Source organism: Cherax quadricarinatus, chromosome 49 (assembly GCF_038502225.1).
Source record: "Cherax quadricarinatus isolate ZL_2023a chromosome 49, ASM3850222v1, whole genome shotgun sequence".
Classification (NCBI taxonomy): Eukaryota; Metazoa; Arthropoda; class Malacostraca; order Decapoda; family Parastacidae; genus Cherax; species Cherax quadricarinatus.
In genome coordinates, this window is record NC_091340.1 from 24375397 (window position 1) to 24402700 (window position 27304).

The following is a 27304-nucleotide window of genomic DNA, read 5'->3' on the forward strand; positions in this document are numbered from 1 at the left end:
TTGAGGAAGGTCATTGTGCCTTTGTCAAGGTCAGCAGTGAGCAGTTTGTGGCAGAAGTGAATGTGAATGTTGGAGAAGGTCTCAGCTTTACTCAGCAGCTTCTCGTTTACGAAGCGACGACCGACTGAATAGATACACTGATGACGTGATGGGACAGAGGAAAGACTAGTTAGTATTGTGTTATAAACTAACTTTGTATCATTAGCATTGTATCTAGAGTGATCACAGGAGAATACCATACACAACTACAACATTCTAGAGAGTGATCACAGGAGAATACCATACACAACTACAACATTCTAGAGAGTGATCACAGGAGAATACCATACACAACTACAACATTCTAGAGAGTGATCACAGGAGAATACCATACACGACTACAACATTCTAGAGAGTGATCACAGGAGAATACCATACACGACTACAACATTCTAGAGAGTGATCACAGGAGAATACCATACACGACTACAACATTCTAGAGAGTGATCACAGGAGAATACCATACACGACTACAACATTCTAGAGAGTGATCACAGGAGAATACCATACACGACTACAACATTCTAGAGAGTGATCACAGGAGAATACCATACACGACTACAACATTCTAGAGAGTGATCACAGGAGAATACCATACACGACTACAACATTCTAGAGAGTGATCACAGGAGAATACCATACACGACTACAACATTCTAGAGAGTGATCACAGGAGAATACCATACACGACTACAACATTCTAGAGAGTGATCACAGGAGAATACCATACACGACTACAACATTCTAGGGAGTGATCACAGGAGAATACCATACACGACTACAACATTCTAGAGTGATCACAGGAGAATACCATACACGACTACAACATTCTAGAGTGATCACAGGAGAATACCATACACGACTACAACATTCTAGGGGTGTGTTGGTGAGAGGCGAATTATATAAGAATTGCAGCTGAAGAATTAGACAAGTGGGCAAAAACTGAGGATTTTTACTATGTAGACGTTTCGCCTACCAGGGAAAAAACACATTAGATTGAAGTAGCAGAACTGGAGGTAATCAGTCCCTGAGCCTGGCAGCAGGTGTTTAGTGTCGTAGTCAACAATAAGGTACACAACACCTGCTTCTAAGCTGAGGGATTGATTTCCTTATCTTCCAGTATTTGCTGTATATATTTTTATCATGTGCATGTATTGTACTGATACAGCCAGTGAATGGCGAAACGTCTACAAGTGAAATTACCCAGATGCTGCACATGTGACTAATTCATCATCTTATCGGTAGTGAATACAACTGATATACAACGGTACTATATTCATGGGGAAACGCTAAATACTTACGAGTCATACAACACCAAGCCATCACAGCATAATGGGTGCCCGTCTGATGGAATGAATCAAACACAAGGAATCAGAGAAACTGAGTTGAACTCACCTTGCCATCCTTGTTATAAGGTATAGCCTTGGTGGTTCCGTCTGGCGCGTGTATCATGCGTGCTCTCATGGGTATACCGTGCTCCTGGATGATAGCATCCTCCACACCCACCATTCTCAGTCCAGTACGTCCACGGATACTCATGGCTAGGTTAATACTACGTCCTGGCACATACTCCAGCGTCCGGATGTCTGATGATATAACACTGTCTTATTGAATTATTATTATTATTATTATTATTATTATTATTATTATTATTATTATTATTATTATTATTATTATTATTATTATTATTATTATTATTATCAGTAGTAGTAGTAGTAACAGCAATATTACTGTAGCATTAGTAGTGTAGTAGTAGTAGTAGTTGTAGTAGTTTAGTAGTACAGTATTAGTAGTAGTAGTGTAGTGATAATAGCAGCAGTAGAGTAATAACACAAGTAGTAGTAGTATAGGACACACACATCACGGTCATTGATCATCGACGATCTCGCCTCTCTTGAATTACCCCGTGTTGGGAGAGACTTCGCTTAGAGTGGTGCTTGCTGGAACTTCGTCTTCCTTTTCATCAGGATTGGTGCGTCGGTGGTTGCCTACCAAAGGGCAGGAAGCCTGTTGCTGCTTGATTTCTCTACGCCTGTTGACTGCACGCCATACAGCCAGTTTCGCCGCCGCTCAGGATATACAGTGCTCCATCAAACTACAGTTCACCTCAGTGTCCTGCGCCAGGCAAGTACGTGTGTCTATTTACACGTACTTGCCTAGCTGAGTACTCTCACTTTTTGGCCGATTGTCACCGCCAATTTCATCTTTTCGTAATTAGACGATGCCTTCGTTGCCTTCCACCCCCACCCCCCTTCCACTCTCCCCCAACCCCCCACACCTGCCTCTGCTTCTTCTAAATCCAATTCCTCAAATTCTCTAATCCTGATGCCACTATCTGTCCTGGAAATTTATTATATCAGATCACTGGTGCACCTCAACTTAAAGTCTTTAAAACCAACTCAGGCTTCAAATTCTTTCTTGACAAACATTCCTACGAAACGTACACCTCAACCGATACCAGACAAAATCTTCTCAACACAGGCTTCACCATTATTTGGACTCCTGAGCACCGTGCCAAAAGCACAGTCATTGCTAAACACGTAGACTACTCTCTCCTGACAGCCTATGACACAGACAAAAACGACTTAATAAAAGACATCAGCACTAAGAACAAAGTCTCTGTTGACGATATTTACAGACCCGAAAACTCTACCATTCTCAAAATACGCTGTTTTACTCCTGCTGACGCCTCTACACTCTTCAGTCAAGGAATCTTTGCCAAGACCATCCGCATTCCTCCAAACACTCTCTTCACTCCGAACTTCCACCCAATCACACAGTGTCTTAAATGCTACAAATTCGGCCACGACAAAAACACATGCACATTTACACAAGTCTGCTCCAGATGTTCAGCAACTGGCCACTTCTGGAATACCTGCAACCTCCCCCTTAAATGTTCTAACTGCGGCGGGTCACACACTGCAGTTGCAAATTCCTGCCCCTCTTGTAGTCTCTGGCCCCCTAGACTGTACTCCGTCTGCGGTCTTCTTTGCCCTTCTCCAATCTTCATGACTTTGCACTTGTGTGTGTGTGTGTGTGTGTGTGTGTGTGTGTGTGTGTGTGTGTGTGTGTGTGTGTGTGTGTGTGTGTGTGTGTGTGTGTGTGTGTGTGTGCGTGCGTGCGTGCGTGTACTCACCTAATTGTACTCACCTAATTGTGGTTGCAGGGGTCGAGACTCAGCTCCTGGCCCCGCCTCTTCACTGATCGCTACTAGGTCCTCTCTCTCTCTGCTTCCTGATCTGTATCATACCTCTTCTTAAAACTATGTATGGTTCCTGCCTCCACTACTTCACTTGCTAGGCTATTCCACTTGCTGACAACTCTATGACTGAAGAAATACTTCCTAACGTCCCTGTGACTCGTCTGAGTCTTCAGCTTCCAGTTGTGACCCCTTGTCCCTGTGTCCCCTCTATGGAACATCCTATCTCTGTCCACCTTGTCTATTCCCCGCAGTATCTTGTATGTCGTTATCATGTCTCCCCTGACCCTCCTGTCCTCCAGTGTCGTCAGTCCGATTTCCCTCAACCTTTCCTCGTACGACATTCCCCTGAGCTCTGGGACTAGCCTTGTTGCAAACCTTTGTACTTTCTCTAACTTCTTGACGTGCTTGACCAGGTGTGGGTTCCAGACTGGTGCTGCATACTCCAGTATGGACCTAACATACACAGTGTACAGTGTCTTGAACGATTCCTTATTAAGGTATCGGAACGCTATTCTCAGGTTTGCCAGGCGCCCGTATGCTGCAGCAGTTATTTGGTTGTGTGCCTCCGGTGATGTGCTCGGTGTTATGGTCACCCCAAGGTCTTTCTCCCTAAGTGAGGTCTGTAGTCTTTGTCCACCTAGCCTATACTCTGTCTGCGGTCTTCTTTGCCCCTCCCCAATCTTCATGACTTTGCATTTGTGTGTGTTCGTGTGTGTGTGTGTGTGTGTGTGTGTGTGTGTGTGTGTGTGTGTGTGTGTGTGTGTGTGTGTGTGTGTGTGTGTGTGAGTGAGTGAGTGAGTGAGTGAGTGTGTGTGTGTGTGTGTGTGTGTGTGTGTGTGTGTGTGTGTGTGTGTGTGTGTGTGTGTGTGTGTGTGTGTGTGTGTGTGTGAGTGTGAGTGAGTGTGTGTGTGTGTGTGTGTGAGTGAGTGAGTGAGTGAGTGAGTGAGTGTGTGTGTGTGTGTGTGTGAGTGTGAGTGTGTGTGTACTCACCTAGTTGTACTCACCTAGTTGAGGTTGCGGGGGTCGAGTCCGAGCTCCTGGCCCCGCCTCTTCACTGATCGCTACTAGGTCACTCTCCCTGAGCCGTGAGCTTTATCGTACCTCTGCTTAAAGCTATGTATGGATCCTGCCTCCACTACATCGCTTCCCAAACTATTCCACTTACTGACTACTCTGTGGCTGAAGAAATACTTCCTAACATCCCTGTGATTCATCTGTGTCTTTAGCTTCCAACTGTGTCCCCTTGTTACTGTGTCCAATCTCTGGAACATCCTGTTTTTGTCCACCTTGTCAATTCCTCTCAGTATTTTGTATGTCGTTATCATGTCCCCCCTATCTCTCCTGTCCTCCAGTGTCGTCAGGTTGATTTCCCTTAACCTCTCCTCGTAGGACATACCTCTTAGCTCTGGGACTAGTCTTGTTGCAAACCTTTGCACTTTCTCTAGTTTCTTTACGTGCTTGGCTAGGTGTGGGTTCCAAACTGGTGCCGCATACTCCAATATGTGTGTGTGTGTGTGTGTGTGTGTGTGTGTGTGTGTGTGTGTGTGTGTGTGCGTGAGTGTGTGTGTGTGTGTGTGTGTGTGTGTGACTCAACAATCAATATTTGCACCAATAACTCACTACAGTTGTGACCGGGTGTGGAAGTGTGAATTGCTCATTACACTATAATTTGTTCATGATTGTAGCCATGTATAAACGTAAGTAACCATTCTTACAGTATTCATTACCTTTGTAACTTGTGAGTTCATTACCTTTGTAACTTGTGAGTTCATTACCTTGTACCTAGTTCAGCCATCAAAACTTTGGAGCCCGGTCCCTGGACCCATTGTGTACCTCTGTAATCTGTAAATACCTTTGTAACTTGTCATGATTGTGACCAGACCTACCTGGAGTTCATTACCTTTGTAAATTGTGAGTTCATTACCTTTGTAAATTGTGAGTTCATTACCTTTGTAACTTGCTCAGCTATCAAAACTTTGAGGCCCAGTCCCTGGACCAATTATGTACCTTTGTAATCTTTTGACTACCGCCCACAGGATGGGTATGGGGTTGAACATTAAAATGGTATAAAATACCGACAGGTTGTTAGGTAAGACACATATGCAACAGTTAGGTATCTTTATTATGAAACGTTTCATAATAAAGATACCTAACTGTTGCATATGTGTCTTACCTAACATGGGTATGGGGTGCATAATAAACATATTAAACACTAGAAAAGACATTCTCTCCTCCCTCAGAGCTAGCCAACCTCCCTCCCTCCCCAACCCCATCCAGGTATCTCCCTCCCCAACCAAGCCTCCCTCCCCCACCCCCAATGCCAGGGCCTCCCCACGCACTTGGACTACCTCTTCTGCCCTACACACATCAAACACCAACACACAGACTACAAACACCTCTCCATCTACACCTACACCCACACTAGACTACAAAACTAACTGTCAACTCGCTACTGCTGTCCACTCTGCGATGGTAATCTCTCAAGCTTACCAATCAGACTACTCACTTAACCTAATCTTGTCTGCTAACAATCTTCCCTCTCTAATCATCCCTCCTTCTTGCTTCTCTTCTAAACCCCCTACAACCTCTCCCACTTCCCCTCTTCCTACACCCTCCTGCTCTCCTCCTAACCTACCACTCTTCACTCCCACCAACACCCCTCAGCCCCTACCCCTCTTCACATCTACCCCTCCTACCAACATCCCTCCTCCCCTACCCCTCTTAACTACCTCTACTAATCCCCCCGCCTCTTACCCACTTCTTCCTCCATTACCAAAATTTCCACTTCCTCTGCATCCACCATCGCCCACTCCTCCTCCACCACATCCAAGACTTCATCCAGGTCCAACTCCTCCTCCAAACGAAATCCACTCAACCCTAAACCTGCCCCAACTTCTGATATACAGACTAAAGAACATAAAAACAGATCCATCTCTTCCTCCCCCTCCAGGAAACGTCCGTAACACCTACAAACACACACCCACCGATGGCACCACTATCACGGGCTTAAATATAAACTCCCCCGACACCAACTTTGGTATGACAAAACCATTAAATCATGTTCAAGGTGATTCAGTTCAAAGTACATTCTTACTTCACAATTAGACACTTACTGGCCGAGCTCCTTGAAGCAGAGAGAACAGATATTGTTTTGCTAAACAGTACCTGCCTCAAAGCCCCTCAACGTATCCGCCATTATGGTTATACTGCACTACAGTCCCCCTATGATTCCCACGATGGGGTTGCCATCCTTGTCAAATCCAACATAAAACACGAATTTCTCCCAGTCCCTTTTATTCACCAACACTGTCTTGCGGTCAGAGTACACACCCACCTTGGTCCCTTCATCTTTTTCACCACCTATGCTCGCCCAAACACTATTCTCAACATACACGATCTTTCCTTAGTCTTCAACTACACCAATACACCAACATACCTACTAGGTGATATGAATGCCAAACACACCGCCTTTCATCACACCAGTAACAACCAACTTGGTCAGCAATTACTCAACTTCACAAACCATAAACACCTAATTCATCTCGGGCCAGACTTCAGCACCTTCTACAACCACACGGGCCAAGGCAAACCTGACATCATTTTGGCAAACCGAGCCAGCTCTCTCTTTCAACACTACGTATCACCTGGCCCTATCACAGGCTCTGATCACATTCCCGTCATCTTACACATCTCCTCCAACCCTGTCCTCATCCTAGCCACACCGTCCTTCTCCTACAAGAACGCTGACTGGGATGCCTTCAAACAACACATAGATAATACTAACCTCACCTATGACTACAACAACACACCCATCTCTGACATTGACATTCAACTTGCTCTCATCCAGGACACCATTACACAAGCAGCCAACACCACAATACCAAAGAAAACCCACACCACTCGTTATTCCTTCAAACCCTCAATCAGAACAAGAAGACTAATTATCTGCTACCACAACTGCTTCCTATACAACACACACACATTTAATCAAGTCCGATTAGATCTCACTTACCTCAGAAACAACATACTACACAGTCTAGACCAAGACCACAACAATCGCTGGTCACAGCTCATACTACAAGCGGACAAACAGCATATCAAAGACACCAAAGCCTTCTGGAACTTTATCAAAAAAATCAGAGGCACCACTCCCACCAACAAATTCAAACACATCACCCACAACAACACACACATCTGAGACCCACAGGCTGCTACTAACATCTTCAAACACATCTGGGAAAACATCTTCCACCCTCACCCACCCCACCCTAACGCTATCCAACACATTCAGAACATAGAACACTGGAACACTACACACACATACGAAACAACACCAGACAGCCACATCCATCTGGACTCTCTTACCTCCTCCCAAGAACTTGACACTCCTTTCACTAACACAGACGTTAAAACTCTCCTCAGACACCTTCCTCCCAAGGCCCCTGGTGCCTCTGGCCTAAACCATATCCTGAAACACCTTGACTCTATCATTACTGCCTAAGCAAACCTCCTCAATGCCTCCCTTGCCTCTGGATACTTCCCTTCCCTCTTTAAAGCTGCTACTGCTATCCTCCTTCCTAAACCCAATAAAGACCACTCTGGCCCTAGAAACTATCGCCCTATCAGCCTCCTCGAAACTTTAGGAAAACTCTTTGAAAAACTCGTCAATCATCGCCTTCGCAGATACCTGGAACACAATTCTCTACTTTCTGATGGCCAATTTGGCTTCAGAACACACAGATCACACAGGATGCCATTAACATCATTCTCAACTACATCCACATAAACACAAAACAAACAGGACAGCCCTGGTTGCAAAAGACGTTGAAAAAGCTTTTGACACTGTCTGGCACCAAGGGCTCAAGTACAAACTCTGCACTAACTTCAACCTGCCTCTCACTACTCGTAAACTCCTCTGCAACTTCCTAGACAGCCGTACCATGAGAATGAAATTCCAAGGCTCTTACTCCGACTACTTCACACTAAATGCTGGAGTACCCCAGGGATCTGTCCTCTCCCCTACCCTCTACATTTTATACACTAACGACATTCCAACACCTGTATACCACAACTCCATCACACTAGCCTATGCAGACGACATTACACAACTTATCACTCATGCCAATACAGATACACTCACACACAAAACACAAAATGAGGTCGACAGGATAGCCATCTGGGAACAAAAATGGAGGATCAAAACCAATGCAGCTAAATCCAGCATTACGTATTTTAACTACAGGAAACGTGATCCTCCATTACCTGTCGAGCTCAGAACAGCTGACACCCGCACTTACATCCCCATCACACAATCTGTCACTGTCCTTGGCGTTAATCTTGACTACCTTCTTCGCTTACACGGACACATTCACTCAAGGCATGCAATAGCTAGTAAGGCCCTTGCGGGCCTCTACAAGCTGAAACATGCCTCTCAGCGCACCAAACTACACCTCTACAAATCCCTAATACGTCCCCTGATAACTTACTCTCCTCTAGCTCTCTCTCTTTGTTGCAACCCCTGAATGGGTTGCAATATATATATATATAATGTGTATTATGATTATGAATATAATGTATATTACCTTTTCATATAATTTTATACTGCTTATATTTGCGCTAATAGCTAAATCGTAAATATATGACTTTATATTATTATTTGACTTAGTTATGTTGTTAGGTATGTGCTCAGTTCAAGTCTTGATTGTCTAACTACTGTAATTATCGCTCTTTGCTTGTTATTCTGCCGGCTTCTGTTTCTGAGCTGCAGCTGTCCACGGAGCTATCACGTGATCGACCGGGGGGGGGGGGTGTCCTCACCTCGCCTGAAGTATTCAGTCTGGTCTAGACTCTCTTGGTGGTTGGACAGATTGTCTGTCTCATTATTCTTGTTAGTTCTGTAGAACTCTGTTCACAGAACATTGTATAGACTTAGTGATTTTCAACGTTGTACTGAGGTTGTGTGTCGCATAGACTCTCGAAACAACTCAGGTCCTGAGCTGTAGCTTCTGACCTAACTTGTACTGGTATCTGTGTATTATCACAGTCGGGGATTTTCTTATGTTGAACTTAGATTCAGTAGTATGGGAGTTTTGTAACTCTTGTGGAGGATCTGCAGATGGTCCCTACTTAGTGTCGTTATATTATCTCCTTGTTCCTGATTCTGTGTCGCAGTTGCTTGTTGTATTGCTATTGGGCTTAGCATTCTTTTTTGTTCAAGCAGATTGTTCTGGTTGCTAGTCGCTCAAGAAGTTACTTTATCTGAGGACTTTGTCAGTCACTTGTTTAAGTCTAGTCGAGTCTTGAGACATAGCTAACTACTTAGAGCACTTACATACACAAACTTACTTGTACATATGTGTAATATCTTATTAAATGTTAATGTACCAGACGGTACTTAAGAATTATAAATGAGATATGTGCTTTCAGCACAATAATATTGTACTCGAGAGAAGTGATATTATTTTAATTACTGTGATTAATTTAATTTAATTTAATTTGATAATATACCTCTAGACTTAATAAATTTATTAAATTTTAATTTCTCTAGTTAGTAGCCTACCAGTTATAATCTTGAAGCACTATTGAATTATACTGAATTCTAATGGATAATTGGACAAGGATACTGACTACTCGTTACGAAAACCCAGTAACAGGCTGGATGCTAGAAGGGCAGTCCTTTCTAGTATTCACTGGAGATCTCTAAGCTTTTAGAATCGCGTTTTTTGTAACACTCTTGCAGCAAAAACAAACTTACTTAAGCTGCAGCGTGTCCAGAACAAGGCGCTGCGCTGGGTGCTTGATGTCAGATGGGAGGACTTTGCCACAAGCGAGTCTCTCCATGCTCAATTAGACATCCCTGCGCTGAATCTGTACTGGAAGACGCTCCGTGACAGACAGATAGACAAACTTGAGACACGACATGACTACTGGACCTCTCTCCTTGACGAAGACATTCGCAGACCCACAAACCAACACAACCTTTTCTACTCCTTGCATGATCCTGCTCCTAACCCTATTTACAAATAAATAACCTTGGATTCTATGACAGGTACCTTCTCTGACAGGTATCATTCTCTGACCCACGTTCGCCTTAGCTATTGGGTTAAGACATGGCTCAGTTCTACAGTCCTCTCTAGCTCTAAACGTAGCATATCTCTTCCTCCCCGCTCACACCACCGAAGTCCCAACAGAAGAGCCTGAATTTCTCTTCTCAGTATGTGTCCCACGATTGCCTCGCTGCTGGGTTAAGCCCTGGCTCTATATCTACGACTAAGAACACTCCTCTCCAGCACTATTCTTCGTCTGTCCCGTCTTCCCCGCTCATCCCATTTGGGGTCTTACCTGTACTATCGTTCGTTCGTTCATAGAAGTATAGTAATAGTAGTAACAATAGAAGTAGTTGTAGCAGTAGTTATAGTAATAGTAGTAGTAGTTGTAACATATGTTGTAGTAGTAGATGTAATAGAAGTAGCAGCTGCAGCCGCAGCAAGCAGCAACAAGGCTGCTCCTATATCTTGCCGTCCCCTGGGCCTATCCGAACTCCAGTGATGGCCAAATTTGCAAGTACTGCTGCAACAACATGCAAGTTAACTATAGTTACATAAAAACTGACGGTGACGACAACGAAATGGACTAAATATGACAGAAGAGGGACCGGCATTCAAGTACCAGACCTGCTGCCAGACGTGAACCAGACACAAGACGTTTTCCACTAAATGAAATAACTGACCTCCATATCAACTGCACCAGTGTTTAACGGGAAGACAACATGGCAGAAATCCTGATCAACTAAATCTCCAAGGAAATGCCAGGTCTGTAGGACTTTTTTCGTCAGTGCCAAACGAGGGAAAGATTTGAGCCTTTAAACATGGCTGACCGGCACTCAAACAGCAGCTACTGCCAGACGTACAACTAGCGAAGTGAAATTCTCATCTTTACTGACGTTCATCTGTTGACAGTAGCATCATATCTGTACCACCATCATATCACCTGTACCAGTGCTAACGAGAGGGAAACACAGGAGACATCGTCAAATCAACAGTACAAAACTCCAAGGTATAGGACGGTTATCCCTCAGTGCCAGTCGTGGGAAAGAAGTGAATAGTTAAATAGTCAAGGTTAATATTTTAGTAGCTGACCTATATTCAGCTGACCAGTGTACAGTGAGAGAATCATAGCAGAAAAAGCCAAATATATCTATAAACTCAAGGAAAGTCAGGTGGTGTTACTCCCCTCAGTGTTTTAAAAATGGCTGAGTCAGCAAAACAGGTCAGGAGACAACAACACGACACAACCCCCGATAAATGGAATTGAGGGGGATTTGGAAGGATAAAACCATTGATTAAACCTTTCTGGTCTACCAGAATGGAAAGGAGTTAGAAGTTAATTGGGAAGCCAGACTGTGAAGTGAGGTGGGTAGGGGAGGGTGAATAAGGGGTTAAATGTAAGGGTGTTGTGAAGTTAAGGGAAAAGTGAGCAGTGAAGAGGGTTTTGAAGAGGTTAACTGTAAGGGTTTTGTGAAGTTAAGGGAAAAGTGAGCAGTGAAGAGGGTTTTGAAGAGGAAATTTTACTAGTAATTCAGTGTAATTAAAGCAGATACTAAGTGTACTAGGGACTGGAAAAGAGAAATAAAATATTGTATATGAGTAAAAGAGCGAAGAGTGAAAATGGCAGGCATTAGAGGGGTACAGGCTGCCATAATTATATTTATATTTCTTCTTCAATTCCATGAAGAAAGAAATCAGTCATGGGGGTTGGAAAAGGTGAATGGAGTAACAGCGCCCTGGACAGTAAAAGCCCAACAGTTGCCATCCTACCAGAAAAGTAAACCTCACTATCGCCGCAAGGTATGGCAACACCGCATACCCAAACAAAAACAATGGCACACAGCTCTTATTGTAGCGCTCTTAAGTGGTGATATCCAAATTAATCCAGGACCTCAAACTATTGTGCAGAGGCAAAACAGACAGATAAATGACGGCAATAATGACGGTCTAGTAGCTAGGGATGATAACCTTAACTCCATATGTAATGCATACATAGGTCAATGTGAGACAATACAGCCATTATTATCTCAAACACTACCAAACAGGTGCATACACTGTACTAAAGTACGCATGAAAAACAGAAAAGGCACCTTATGTAAAATGTGTAAGGGGTGGGTGCATGATGGATGTATGTACAATTATAGCAACGGTGCCAGAATTCATTTTGTGTGTAACAAATGCACTTTGGCACAGTTACCCTTTAGCAGTGATGACATTGATTTACCTAATTTTAATACAAATGACCCATTGCCATATATTGATGATTATGATTGTTTTATGAAAACAGGCCTTCACTTTATTCATGTCAATGCAAGATCACTTCTTCCTAAATTGGCAGAGATTAGGATTCTAGCTAACAAAATTAGGGCGGCAGTTATAACCATCTCTGAATCTTGGTTGGATGATACGGTGACTGACGACGAGGTCAAAATAGAAGGTTACAATATAAAACGCTTAGATAGGAACAGAAAGGGCGGTGGAGTATGTGCCTACATTAGAAATGACTTAGCTTACAACCCAAGACCTGATTTAAATAACAATAAACTGGAGATTCTATGGTTTGAAGTGCTGCTTCCCAAGACCAAACCCATCTTAGTAGGAACTAGTTACCGCCCTCCTACCCAGGACCAGTTCTTAGAAGACTTTTCCAGAGTCTTGTCCGGAGTTGAAAGCAATTGCGAAACAATAATACTGGGCGACTTCAATATCTGTTTTCAGCAACAAAATAACGGGCTATGCAAAAGGTATAAGCAAATTCTAGGATTAAATAGCTACACCCAACTAATTAATAAACCAACCCGGATCACACAGTTCTCAGCCACCCTAATTGACCACATACTTTGCAACCGCGCTGAGAACATTAGTCAGTCAGGCGTCATTACCACAGGTCTTAGTGATCATTTCATCATTTACTGCACCAGGAAAATCACTAGGGATAGGATAGGCCTACACAGGACAATAAAAATGAGGTCAACTAGAAACTACAGTAAAGAAACACTGGTAAATAGGCTACACAATTGTGACTGGACAGAGATAACAAGTTGCACGGACGTAAACGATGCCTGGGAAAAATTCAAAACAATGTTCACTACCATTCTTAATAATATTGCACCAGTTAAAGAGGTTAGGATTAAACGAAGAACTGAACCCTGGATGACTACTGAGATATTAGATAATATGAAATTCAGAGACCAGCTGCTAAAAAGATTTAAAGCAAACAGACAGGATATTGCAGCACTAAATGAATTCCAAAGGGTGAGGAACAGAGTACAGAGGCTTATAAAAGGAGCAAAGGCAAAGCACTATTGCTCAAAAATTGAAGAATATAAGCATAACCCCAGAAAGCTCTGGCAACAACTAAAACAGTTGGGGTATAGCCATAAGCCAGTAGATAGGTCTAACATAGTACTCACTATCGATAATGAGGTATGCCACGAAACATCTAAGGTGGCAAATTGCTTTAATTCCTACTACACATCTGTTGCATCAACACTAGTAAGTAAACTACCAGCTGCATCAAATACCTTTAACACAGACTCTGATAAGTTTCAAACATACTATACCAATAAAGGGGTAACCCCAAACAGTTGTCAACTAGTAAGTGTATCTCATGACTTCATTCAAAAAGAACTAAGCAGGTTAAACCCAACTAAGAGCACAGGCCCTGATAACATCCCGTCTAAGTTCCTAAAAGATGGTGCTTTTGAACTGTCAATCCCTATTGCTCACATAATAAATCTATCAATCACCACTAATACCGTACCGGAGGGGTTCAAGGAGGCCAGAGTTACTCCTATCTTCAAGAAAAATAATAGGTCTGATGTAAGCAACTATAGACCTGTTAGTATACTCAGTATAATATCTAAAATTCTGGAGAGGGCGGTGTATTCTCAAGTAGTTAAGTACCTTAATGACAACAGCATTCTCCATAGCTATCAATCGGGCTTTAGAAGATCCTACTCAACCGATACCTCCCTTATTAATCTGATGGATTACCTGAGAACTGAAATGTCAAAAGGGAACCTCGTAGGTATGGTAACCTTAGACCTGCAAAAGGCCTTCGATACTGTCAACCACAATATATTATGTAAGAAACTTCAAGCTATAGGTATAGGTTCTGTAGACTGGTTTAAGTCCTACCTTAGCAACAGGAGACAAATAGTCAAAATCAACAAAACGGAATCAGAACCCCTGCCGATAACATGTGGAGTTCCCCAAGGTAGTATTCTGGGTCCCTTACTATTCTTATGTTATGTCAATGATATGCCTATCAGTGTCAAGTGCAAACTCCTACTGTATGCAGATGACAGTGCTCTGTTAGTGACAGGTAAAGACCCACAAGATATTGCTAATGTTTTAACACTGGAACTGGAGTCCTGCAGCAAATGGTTAGTAGACAACAAACTATCATTACACCTAGGGAAAACTGAAGCCATTCTCTTTGGAACGAAACATAAACTGAGAAGGGTAAATAATTTTAATGTTCAGTGTAATGGGGAGTCCATCACTTTGGTTTCATCAGTTAAATATCTGGGAATCCCCTTTGACCCATGCATGTCAGGAGAATTGATAGGGAACAGTGTAGTAAAGAAAGCGAATGCCAGGCTGAAGTTCCTGTATAGACAAGCACAGTGTCTACCTACTGAGGCTCGCAGGACCCTATGTCTAGCCCTTATACAATGCCATATGGATTACGCTTGCTCTTCTTGGTACTCTGCCTTGACAAAAAAACTGAAAGATAGACTGCAAATCACCCAGAACAAAATCGTAAGATTCATCCTGGGGCTGGGACCAAGAGAACATGTAGGCCAGGATGAATTACAGCAGTTGGATATGCTGAATGTTGAAGACAGAGTAAAACAACTGAAGCTAAATCATGTTTATAAAATTGCTCACGAACAGTGTCCAGAATATCTTGCTGTCAATTTTGTCAAGGTTGGGAACCAAAGCAATCATAGTACTAGGGGGAGAGAGCACAACTTTGTAGTACCCACAGTCAGTGGCCAGGCTTCAAACACCTTTTATTGTACAGCAATAAAGGAATGGAACAGACTACCCACAAATGTCAAGGCCAGTCATAGCTTGAACCAGTTCAAGAAGACTGCCAAAAAGTGTCTGATGAATGAAGCAACAGAAAGGGAGGGGAATGATTTTCTATTTTTTAGCTAAAATACGTGTAAATTTTACCTTATCCCTAGTAATGACCCTCGTATTGTAGATAGTCGTAATGACCCTCGGGTAGTAGATAGTCTTAATGACCCTCGTATTGTAGATAGTCTTAATGACCCTCGTGTAGTAGATAGTCTTTTTAGTATGATAATAAGATGTTATCTTCATTATAGAATAATAAGAAAATATTATAACCTTTATATTATAATAATAAGGTAAAAGGACCCCAATGGAAATAAGTCACTCTGTCTGACTTTTTTGGGTTATCCTAGGTTCTCTACACATATGCTGCTATGTATGATAATTCTATGTAACTGTATTGTGTATACCTGAATAAATTTACTTACTTACTTACTGCGAGTCCTGTCTTGGCTGGAAATTTTCAGTACGCTATTTACATCCCCTTTATTTATTCCTGTTTTCCATTTATACACCTCGATCATATCCCCCCTAATTCTACGCCTTTCTAGAGAGTGCAGATTCAAAGATGGACATAGAAGAATACAGAACACAAATGAAGAGGAAGGCGAAGAGGAGGCAGGTCAGGTCACCAGTATTGTGAAGATTACAGGATATGAGAAATGAGAAAGGCAAGCATCTTCAAGAAGAAACAAGCCTCGACTATAATTCATGTTAGGTATGTTGTCCCAGCAAGACAGCCAGCACCTGTTCAGACGATCGTCACACTCCCTGGCCTGGTGGCTAAAGCTCCCTCTTCACACACGGAGGGCCCGGGTTCGATTCCCGGCGGGTGGAAACATTTCGACACGTTTCCTTACACCTGTTGTCCTGTTCACCTAGCAGCAAATAGGTACCTGGGTGTTAGTCGACTGGTGTGGGTCGCATCCTGGGGGACAAGATTAAGGACCACAATGGAAATAAGTTAGACAGTCCTCGATGACGCACTGACTTTCTTGGGTTATCCTGGGTGGCTAACCCTCCGGGGTAAAAAATCCGAACGAAATCTTATCTTATCTTAAGCCAACCTGTTAAGCCATCCTGGGCCTGGATGACAGCTTAATCAACAATCTAATGATCATAATCATAATTTTTAAGGGTTGGACCGGTAAACCAGTGGAAGGCCTCGGAAGCCAGTACTCACCTATTTGTGGTTGCAGGGGTCGAGACTCAGCTCCTGGCCCCGCCTCTTCACTGATCGCTACTAGGTCCTCTCTCTCCCTGCTTCCTGAGCTTTGTCATACCTCGTCTTAAAGTTTGCTATGTATGGTTCCTGCCTCCACCACATCACTTGTTAGGCTATTCCACTTCCTGACGACTCTATGACTGAAGAAATACTTCCTAACATCCCTCTGACTCGTCTGAGTCTTCAACTTCTAATTGTGACCCCTTGTTTCTGTCTCCCCTCTCTGGAACAACCTGTCTCTGTCTACCTTATCTATTCCATGCAGTATTTTGTATGTCGTTATCATGTCTCCCCTGACCCTCCTGTCCTCCAGTGCCGTGTGTGTGTGTGTGTGTGTGTGTGTGTGTGTGTGTGTGTGTGTGTGTGAGTGTGTAGGCCCACGCGTGTGCTTGATGTAATTATCTGTTTTCATTTAGGGATGAAGATTATGATCACTGTCTCTCATCTTCACTACGTGTGCACATGTATGTATTCTTCACTCAATAGTTTATGTAAGTGAGTGATTGCGTACATAGCCAAGAACATGTGTGTAAACTACTGACCGTCACGGTACTCGTAGAGATGAACCTGGTAGCCACGACGAGCCAGGAAACACGCTTCCAGCGCTCCAACCTGCGTCACAAATACAACACTTAAACAAGTGATTGAGAATTCATAATAATATTAATAATAGTAGTAATAGTAATAATAGTAGAAGTGGTAGTAATAGCAGCAGCAGCAGCAGCAGTAGTAGTAGTGGTAGTTAGTAGTAATAGTAGAGGTAATGATAAAAGTAATGGTGGTAGTAATAATAGTAAAAGTAATGGTAGTAGTAGTAGTAGTAGTAGTAGCAGAGGTAACAGTAGTAGTAGTGGTGGTGGTGGTAATATTAGTAGTAGTAGTAATAGCAGTAGCAGTAGTAGTAGTAGAAATAATGGTAGTAGTAGAGGTAATAGTAGTAGTAGCAGCAGCAAGAATAGCAATAGTAGTAGTAGTAGTAGTAGTAGTAGTAGTAGTAGTAGTAGTAGTAGTAGTAGTAGTAGTAGTAGTAGTAGTAGTAGTAGTAGTAGCAGCAGCAGCAGCAGCAGCAGCAGTAGTAGTAATATTAGTAGTAGTAGTAGTCGTAGTGGTGGTAGTGCTAAATACAAGTGTTAAATACAACAGTGTTAAATACAAGTGTTAAATACAAGTGTTAAATACAACAATGTTAAATACAAGTGTCAAATACAACGATAAAACATTAGTAACCTTCAATTACAGACCATTGTCACTGATATACAAAATATGTAATGTTATGGAGCGGACTATAAGGAGAGGAACAGTGGAATACCTGGAAAGGAGCAGATTCATAAACAACAAAGACCACGGTTGTAAAGATGGTAAATCCTGTATCACAAATCTATTGGTTTTCTATGACAAGGTAACGTAAATTATGCAGGAGAGAGAGGGATGGGTGGACTAATATTTTTGTACTGTGAGAAAGTATACGATACAGAAAGTCTAAAGAGGGCTGGCTTTATCCCTAATAACCCAGAAGGATGCTGAGAACTTGGTTGAAGATATCTTGAAACAGTTACAGGACGAAATGGAGCTACAAGATTGTCGGTCACAGTGCTATGACAACGCTGCTGTGATGGCTGGACACTGAAGTGATGTTTATCAAATAATGAGTGAGAAAACAACCTGGCAGTGTTTGTGAATTGCAACAATCACTTACTCAACTTGGTATGTGTACATGCGTACATACATACTTCAAGTTCTCCAGGACATGAGACAATGACAACGAAACCAGTCAAACAGGATTTTGTAAGACAGTACTCATTCGCAGTGACCGTATTCAAATGAGACTGCAGAATCCTAGCATGAACTTCCACGATGCTGCCCTGGATCTGAAAGCCCTTTTAGATCATTTTGATGATGAAAAAGAAGTGTTGGTCAGTGAGTCACTCGAAGGACTCGGTCTCTGTGAAGAATGGAATATTGAAGTTGAAATACGTCAGAGACGAAAGAAACGAATGGCTGATGAGAACTGGAGAGACGCTGAGTTAACAGCCAAAGACGAAAGGGATAGAGTCATAAAGGGAACACTAGACCGTCTTCACAGAGAAATGAATGAAAGATTCACTCGTTTGCTCTATTCTGACGCCAAGTTTAGGTTCTTACTCCATGTCGAGGGACTTTGTTACGGCGCCGACAGTAATAACCTAAAGAAGTGCAAAAATTGGGGCGAATTGTACAGCTTTGATGTTGATGGACAGCAGTTATATGAAGAAATTTGGGATTGAAGAATATTCATATCAAGTCGGACCAACATGAAAATATCAAGACCTGAAGAGTTTCTCGAATTTAATGTTCAGTATGAAGATGAGAGCGTCTTCCCCAATCTTAGCATTGCTTCTCAGATAATACTAACCATCGCAGTTTCCATCGACAGCTGTGAGAGATCATTCAGCAAATTAAAACTAATACTCTTGTATTAGTCAAGGCAGACTCTGTGATCTTATTCTGTTGAGTGTAGAAACAAGAAATTGAAAAAATCTGAATCACAGACCAATCCGCATTAGTGACAGCATGGACGGTGCAGTTGTAATTTTCATGTTGTGCCATAATTTGTTAATTAAAAGATTAACGAACTTGACTTGTATTTCTGAGTTGATTTTATGGTAAAGTTATGTGCAAGATGGGTGTCAGATGTTGGGACAGAGGCGCAGTTTCAGTACTTGCCGTAGACGCTATTTTCTGTAGATACGCCCCTGCAAGTGGCTATTAGAATTTAACCCCAGCAAATGTAAACTTATGAAAATCGGGTAAGGGCAAAGAAGACTGGAAAAAGTACAGGTTCTGGAGACAAAGGCAGCAAATATTGCTGAAAGAGAAGGACTTCGGGATAAGCATAGTTCTAAGTATTTTGCCTAAGGCTGCAGTAAACACAAGACTAGCAATAAGGATAGCTTTCAGGAAGCTTATGAAGAAGTAATTCACGACCCTATACACAGCATATGTCAGACCCATTTTGAAGTCTGCAGTGCACGTATGGCAGCTGCATCTGATACAGCATGAAAAGATGGAAAATCGTGAAGGGCTGCAACAGACTAATCCCAGAGCTGTATTCCGATGCGATGCTTTAATTGGAGGTTTAGTAAGTTAGGGAGGAAGAATGATAGGTAAGGATGGAATGTGGAAAAAGGGTGGGCGGGGGGTGAGAAGAGCGATAATAAAGGTAAGTGCATTTTGATAAAGGTGTGTGTTGTGTTATTGATGATAATCACTGGACAGGGTATACCCCACCACCCGTCAGCTGTACACATGTATACAAATTGCATACACGTGTGGCAGTGAATTGATAGTGGGTATAGTTTTTCCTACTGCTGCTTTTTTTGTATGCCTGTCTGCCAAAAGAATTTGTAACCAGTCAAAGACTGGCTACTATAACATCAGTCTATTTACAAATAACTCCCTACGTTCATGTTCTCACATTGAATAATAGATCTGTTCAGAATTTTAACTGTATTTTAATGGCATTCAGATTCATTATTTACTTCTCTCCTAATGTTATTCCTAATGTTTGACACAAATATACAAAAGATGTATGTAGCTGTTTTTCCTTCAATGTACTTCGTCTTACTCGCCACTTTTATCATGTTAAGAGAAATTCAGTGTCTTATTAAATTCATAGGAATTTCACAGTCATACCTTCCTCTCTGATTGTTGAATATCTCTACCTGGCATCTCTTATGAGCATGTTGTTGAGTCATTATGAGTCAAGTGTCTTCAGTACGTTGTTGAGTCATTATGAGTTAAGTACCTTCAGTACGTTGTTGAGTTATTATGAGTTAAGTACCTTCAGTACGTTGTTGAGTTATTATGAGTTAAGTACCTTCAGTACGTTGTTGAGTCATTATGAGTTAAGTACCTTCAGTACGTTGTTGAGTTATTATGAGTTAAGTACCTTCAGTACGTTGTTGAGTTATTATGAGTTAAGTACCTTCAGTACGTTGTTGAGTCATTATGAGTCAAGTGCCTTCAGTACGTTGTTGACTTATTATGAGTCAAGTGTCTTCAGTACGTTGTTGAGTCATTATGAGTCAAGTGTCTTCAGTACGTTGTTGAGTCATTATGAGTCAAGTGCCTTCAGTACGTTGTTGAGTCATTATGAGTCAAGTGTCTTCAGTACGTTGTTGAGTCATTATGAGTCAAGTGCCTTCAGTACGTTGTTGAGTCATTATGAGTCAAGTGTCTTCAGTACGTTGTTGAGTCATTATGAGTCAAGTGCCTTCAGTACGTTGTTGAGTCATTATGAGTCAAGTGTCTTCAGTACGTTGTTGAGTCATTATGAGTCAAGTGTCTTCCGTACGTTGTTGAGTCATTATGAGTCAAGTGTCTTCAGTACGTTGTTGAGTCATTATGAGTCAAGTGTCTTCAGTACGTTGTTGACTTATTATGAGTCAAGTGCCTTCAGTACGTTGTTGAGTCATTATGAGTTAAGTGTCTTCAGTACGTTGTAGAGTCATTATGAGTTAAGTACCTTCAGTACGTTGTAGAGTCATTATGAGTTAAGTACCTTCAGTACGTTGTAGAGTCATTATGAGTTAAGTACCTTCAGTACGTTGTAGAGTCATTATGAGTTAAGTAACTTCAGTACGTTGTAGAGTCATTATGAGTTAAGTACCTTCAGTACGTTGTAGAGTCATTATGAGTTAAGTACCTTCAGTACGTTGCAGAGTCATTATGAGTTAAGTGTCTTCAGTACGTTGTTGAGTCATTATGAGTTAAGTACCTTCAGTACGTTGTAGAGTCATTATGAGTTAAGTGTCTTCAGTACGTTGCAGTCATTATGAGTTAAGTGTCTTCAGTACGTTGCAGTCATTATGAGTTAAGTGTCTTCAGTACGTTGCAGAGTCATTATGAGTTAAGTGTCTTCAGTACGTTGCAGTCATTATGAGTTAAGTGTCTTCAGTAATGACAAAGAATCAGCAATGATCATGGAAATAAACTTATCATTTATAAATTAAATTTAGTGCAATTATGATGGAAAACAATTCAGTGTGTAACACAAAGCCCAGTAGCTTATTCTTATGTCAAACTGAACACTGTTACCATAATGTTTATGTAGGGAGGTGGCAACCAGAGAGACGCAACTCCACACTGTTACCATAATGTTTATGTAGGGAGGTGGCAACCAGAGAGACGCAACTCCACACTGTTACCATAAAGTTTATGTAGGGAGGTGGCAACCAGAGAGACGCAACTCCAAACTGTTACCATAATGTTTATGTAGGGAGGTGGCAAACAGAGAGACGCAACTCCACACTGTTACCATAAAGTTTATGTAGGGAGGTGGCAACCAGAGAGACGCAACTCCAAACTGTTACCATAAAGTTTATGTAGGGAGGTGGCAACCAGAGAGACGCAACTCCACACTGTTACCATAATCTTTATGTAGGGAGGTGGCAACCAGAGAGACGCAACTCCACACTTTTACCATAATGTTTATGTAGGGAGGTGGCAAACAGAGAGACGCAACTCCACACTGTTACCATAAAGTTTATGTAGGGAGGTGGCAACCAGAGAGACGCAACTCCACACTGTTACCATAATCTTTATGTAGGGAGGTGGCAACCAGAGAGACGCAACTCCACACTTTTACCATAATGTTTATGTAGGGAGGTGGCAACCAGAGAGACGCAACTCCACACTGTTACCATAATCTTTATGTAGGGAGGTGGCAACCAGAGAGACGCAACTCCACACTTTTACCATAATGTTTATGTAGGGAGGTGGCAACCAGAGAGACGCAACTCCACTAAAATTCTTCTTCAGAATTATCTACAGTTATAACTTGTAATTTTTCTAACACCTGAGCAAGAAATTTGATCATGATCAGTTGCCTTTGTAATTAATTTAGGAAACAGGTGACTAGTGATGGGCTTACTGAGACCATTATTATTTTTATAATAAAAAAGAAGCGCTAAACCACAAGGGAGGAGCTTATGATATGTGACATTACCAACATACAGCATTGTATGACCCTTGTAGGTTTACCTGGAGTATACCTGTAGAGAGTTCCGGGGGTCAATGCTCCCTCGGCCCGGTCTGAAACTAGGCCTCGTGGTGGATCAGGGTCTGATCAACCAGGCTGTTACTGCTGGCCATATGTAAACTGACGTACGAACTACAGCCCGGCTGGTCAGTATCGACTTTTGGTGCCTGTCCAGTGCCTTCTTGAAGACAGCCAGGGGTCTATTGGTAATCCCCCTTATGTATGCTGAGAGGCAGTTGAACAGTCTTGGGCCCCTGACGCTTATTGTGTTGTCTCTCAATGTACTCGTGGCACTTCTTTTTGATTGTAAAAATAATAACAGAAGCATAGAGCAACCATGGAGGGTAAAGTTCTCATGTTCTCTGTGGTGATACAGTTTACACAGGATATAGAATTTAACATAATTCCTTGTTTTCACAAACCATCTGCATTTATGTTAACTTCTGAACATTTAACAAGATATATGTTGACAGTCATCATGTATTTTAATACCAAGTACAGGTTAAGCTTAGCCATTTAATAGCAAGTATTTACAAGTTCACTTTTCCGATATAATTGACGTGAGGAATACTAAGTTGCCAGTTATCGGGTAACGGGAAGGGTTTGAACTCATGTCAAGTGAGTCCTAAAACTCACAGGCCAGTGTGTTAACCACTGAACCAGCTGACTCGAAAAATATTCATCCAACTAGTTATATTTATACACCATAGGAAGGTTAGCATGGACCACACACTGTGACCACAAATGCAGATGAATTCCACACTAGGTGTGGGATTCATCTGTAAAACCGGCATTTGTGGTCAGAGTGGTTCTCAAACCTCCCTTTGATGTACAGAAATATACGTAGTTCGACGAATCGTTTTAGAGGCCGGTGGTCGAGTGGTTAACGCACTGGCCTGTGAGTTTCAGGACTCGCCAAGGGCTCAAACCCCATCCGTCCCTGATTTGTCTACAATTGAAATAAGTCACTGTCTGACTTTTTTGGGTTATCCTAGGCTTTCTACACATATGCTGCTATGTATGATAATCTATGTAACTGTATTCGTGTATACGTGAATAAACTTGCTTACTTCAAGAGCCAAGTTGCTACTTAACATGACAGACCGCGTCCTACGTGGATTTGATTCTTGCTTGCAGCATTTCCAGGTTAATGTCGCTCTGGGAAAATCCTACAGGGATCCCCGAGAAACTCTCTCTGACACAATTCCGGGTTTTCGTCTGCCTGGGGGGATACTACACGTATCTTACCTTTAATATTAACGTACACGGGCGCGCGCACACGCGCACTCGGCCGTACACATAAGCTTACGTATGAGCTTACACATGCGCACATGTGAGCTTACACATGCGCACATGTGAGCTTACACGTGTGCACATATGAGCTTATACGTGAGCACACATGAATGTATACGGGCGAAAATGAGTACATTCATAAACGTACAGAGGCGCACCCATGAACATACAGGAACGCACTCATGAACGTACATGGACGCACTCATAAACGTACAGGAATGCACTCATGAACGTACAGGGGAGGTGATAAATTAAACATGTGCAACTCCTGGGTATGTGATGAATGGTTTTGAAAACCGACAAGTTGAAGATGAAGATCATGGTGCGTAAGTGTCTCAATCTTCATCTCTTGGGTATCTTTACTGAGGAAACGTTTCGCCACACAGTGGCTTCATCAGTCCATACAAAGGAGAAACGTGAAGGACAGGGGGAGAATGAGGTAATCTGTCCCTCAACCTTGAGTCGATGTGGTCAGTTCATCAATCTTGAATAGAATACAGCATATATATCTCAGTAGTAGAACCAGTTACCAGTAACCAGTGTACCAGTAGATGACTCACTACCAACTGTCTGCGTGAATCATTGACTGTTACGCATATTGCTGCTGACCATAGCAGGATTTCAAACACCCCTCACCCTGTAGGCACATGTGGGTCAGTCGAAGATAGGGAGCAGAGAGAGGCAGGTCGGCTGTTGGCGCTTCCCATACTTCCCGTTATACATTATACGTACAAACCAGCCTACGTGAGTATTTTTACTCTATCCACGTTATCAAAACCCACATGACATATACCGTAGGCAGGAGAGGTGCAGCAGTCGTAGGTGGTGTCAGGGGAGGTACACACAAGCTTATCTGTGACGCACACTGACAACAACACCTTCACAAATAAATGGATGGATATTAAATTATGTAATCACAGACATGCGCAGCACTGTGAATTTTTTTATAAGTAAGTAAGTAAGTTTATTCAGGTATACACAAATACAGTTACATAGAATTATCATACATAGCAGCATGTGTGTAGAGAACCTAGGATAACCCAAAAAAGTCAGACAGAGTGACTTATTTCCATTGGGGTCCTTTGATGCTATCACCAGAATCATCACCACACAACGTTAAAGCTCATTATCAGCGAAACATAGCCTAGATAAAGCTCATTATCAGCGAAACATAGCCTAGATAAAGCTCATTATCAGCGAAACATAGCCTAGATAAAGCTCATTATCAGCGAAACATAGCCTAGATAAAGCTCATTATCAGCGAAACATAGCCTAGATAAAGCTCATTATCAGCGAAACATAGCCTAGATAAAGCTCATTATCAGCGAAACATAGCCTAGATAAAGCTCATTACCAGCGAAACATAGCCTAGATAAAGCTCATTACCAGCGAAACATAGCCTAGATAAAGCTCATTACCAGCGAAACATAGCCTAGATAAAGCTCATTATCAGCGAAACATAGCCTAGATAAAGCTCATTACCAGCGAAACATAGCCTAGATAAAGCTCATTACCAGCGAAACATAGCCTAGATAAAGATCATTACCAGCGAAACATAGCCTAGATAAAGCTCATTACCAGCGAAACATAGCCTAGATAAAGCTCATTATCAGCGAAACATAGCCTAGATAAAGCTCATTATCAGCGAAACATAGCCTAGATAAAGCTCATTACCAGCGAAACATAGCCTAGATAAAGCTCATTACCAGCGAAACATAGCCTAGATAAAGCTCATTACCAGCGAAACATAGCCTAGATAAAGCTCATTACCAGCGAAACATAGCCTAGATAAAGCTCATTACCAGCGAAACATAGCCTAGATAAAGCTCATTACCAGCGAAACATAGCCTAGATAAAGCTCATTACCAGCGAAACATAGCCTAGATAAAGCTCATTATCAGCGAAACATAGCCTAGATAAAGCTCATTATCAGCGAAACATAGCCTAGATAAAGCTCATTACCAGCGAAACATAGCCTAGATAAAGCTCATTACCAGCGAAACATAGCCTAGATAAAGCTCATTATCAGCGAAACATAGCCTAGATAAAGCTCATTACCAGCGAAACATAGCCTAGATAAAGCTCATTATCAGCGAAACGTAACATTAATAAAATTTTCATAGCGTTGCATATACGTCCATTTAGCTCAATAAATATAAAGCTAAATCTCCGGACTGTCGTTCATGATTGTAACCATGTATAGGAGTGTAGATGGTTTATTACCTTTCTAACTTGTGATTGTAACCATGTATAGGAGTGTAGATGGTTTATAACCTTTGTAACTTGTGATTGTAACCATGTATAGGAGTGTAGATGGTTTATTACCTTTGTAACTTGTGATTGTGACCATGTATAGGAGTGTGGATGGTTTATTACCTTTGTAACTTGTGATTGTAACCATGTATATGAGTGTAGATGGTTTATTACCTTTGTAACTTGTGATTGTGACCATGTATATGAGTGTAGATGGTTTATTACCTTTGTAACTTGTGATTGTAACCATGTATATGAGTGTAGATGGTTTATTACCTTTGTAACTTGTGATTGTGACCATGTATATGAGTGTAGATGGTTTATTACCTTTGTAACTTGTGATTGTAACCATGTTTAGGAGTGTAGATGGTTTATTACCTTTGTAACTTGTGATTGTGACCATGTATAGGAGTGTAGATGGTTTATTACCTTTGTAACTTGTGATTGTGACCAGATCTACCTGGAGTTCATTATTGTTACATTTATTACTATTATTATTGATATAATTATTATTATTATTACTTACTAAGCCGGCGCCAACAACAGCCACTGTCTTGTCTTTTCTGGCTTCTCTTCCAGCCATGACTCCTGTACACTCCTCAATGTTAGGGTCACTACCTCCAGCAAGTGGCGATTGTAGGTGGAGATTGTTGGAGGGGTGGAGGTATGAGTGGAGATTGTAGAAGTGGAAATTGTAGGAGAGATGGAGATTGTAGGATGGGTGGAGATTGTAGGATGGGTGGAGATTGTAGGATGGATGGAGATTGTAGGATGGATGGAGATTGTAGGATGGGTGAAGATTGTAGGATGGGTGGAGATTGTAGGATGGGTGGAGACTGTAGGATGGATGGAGATTACAGGAGTGGTGGAGATCGCTGTAGTGGTCAACACAGGAGACGTAATGATCGTTGGAGAGGCCCAAATAACGCCTTTTTATCGATGGAGAAGCTGTACAGCTGAGAAGTGTTGGTGAAGCCTCGAGGGAGGAGTGTTGGAGACGTGGGAACTTGGTGAAGTGCCACAACTTCCTGGAGAAGTGTTTGTAAAGTGGTAAGAGTTTCGTACAAGTGGTAGAGTGGAGATAAGTGAGATTATCAGAGAGACGCAACACAACGTCTTCCCTCCACGATGCTCCACAC

At 42.0% G+C, this 27304-nt stretch overlaps 1 protein-coding gene across 1 annotated transcript; it reads right to left on the minus strand.

The window, feature by feature from the left end:
- On the minus strand, positions 1 to 27304 carry LOC138854113 (kynurenine 3-monooxygenase-like; the record flags this gene model as incomplete). The annotated part of the gene is given in 4 exon segments (XM_070095261.1): positions 1 to 137; positions 1435 to 1625; positions 17143 to 17212; positions 26692 to 27304. Coding segments are annotated over 4 exon segments (455 nt in total), but the record flags the coding sequence as incomplete, so codon positions are not given.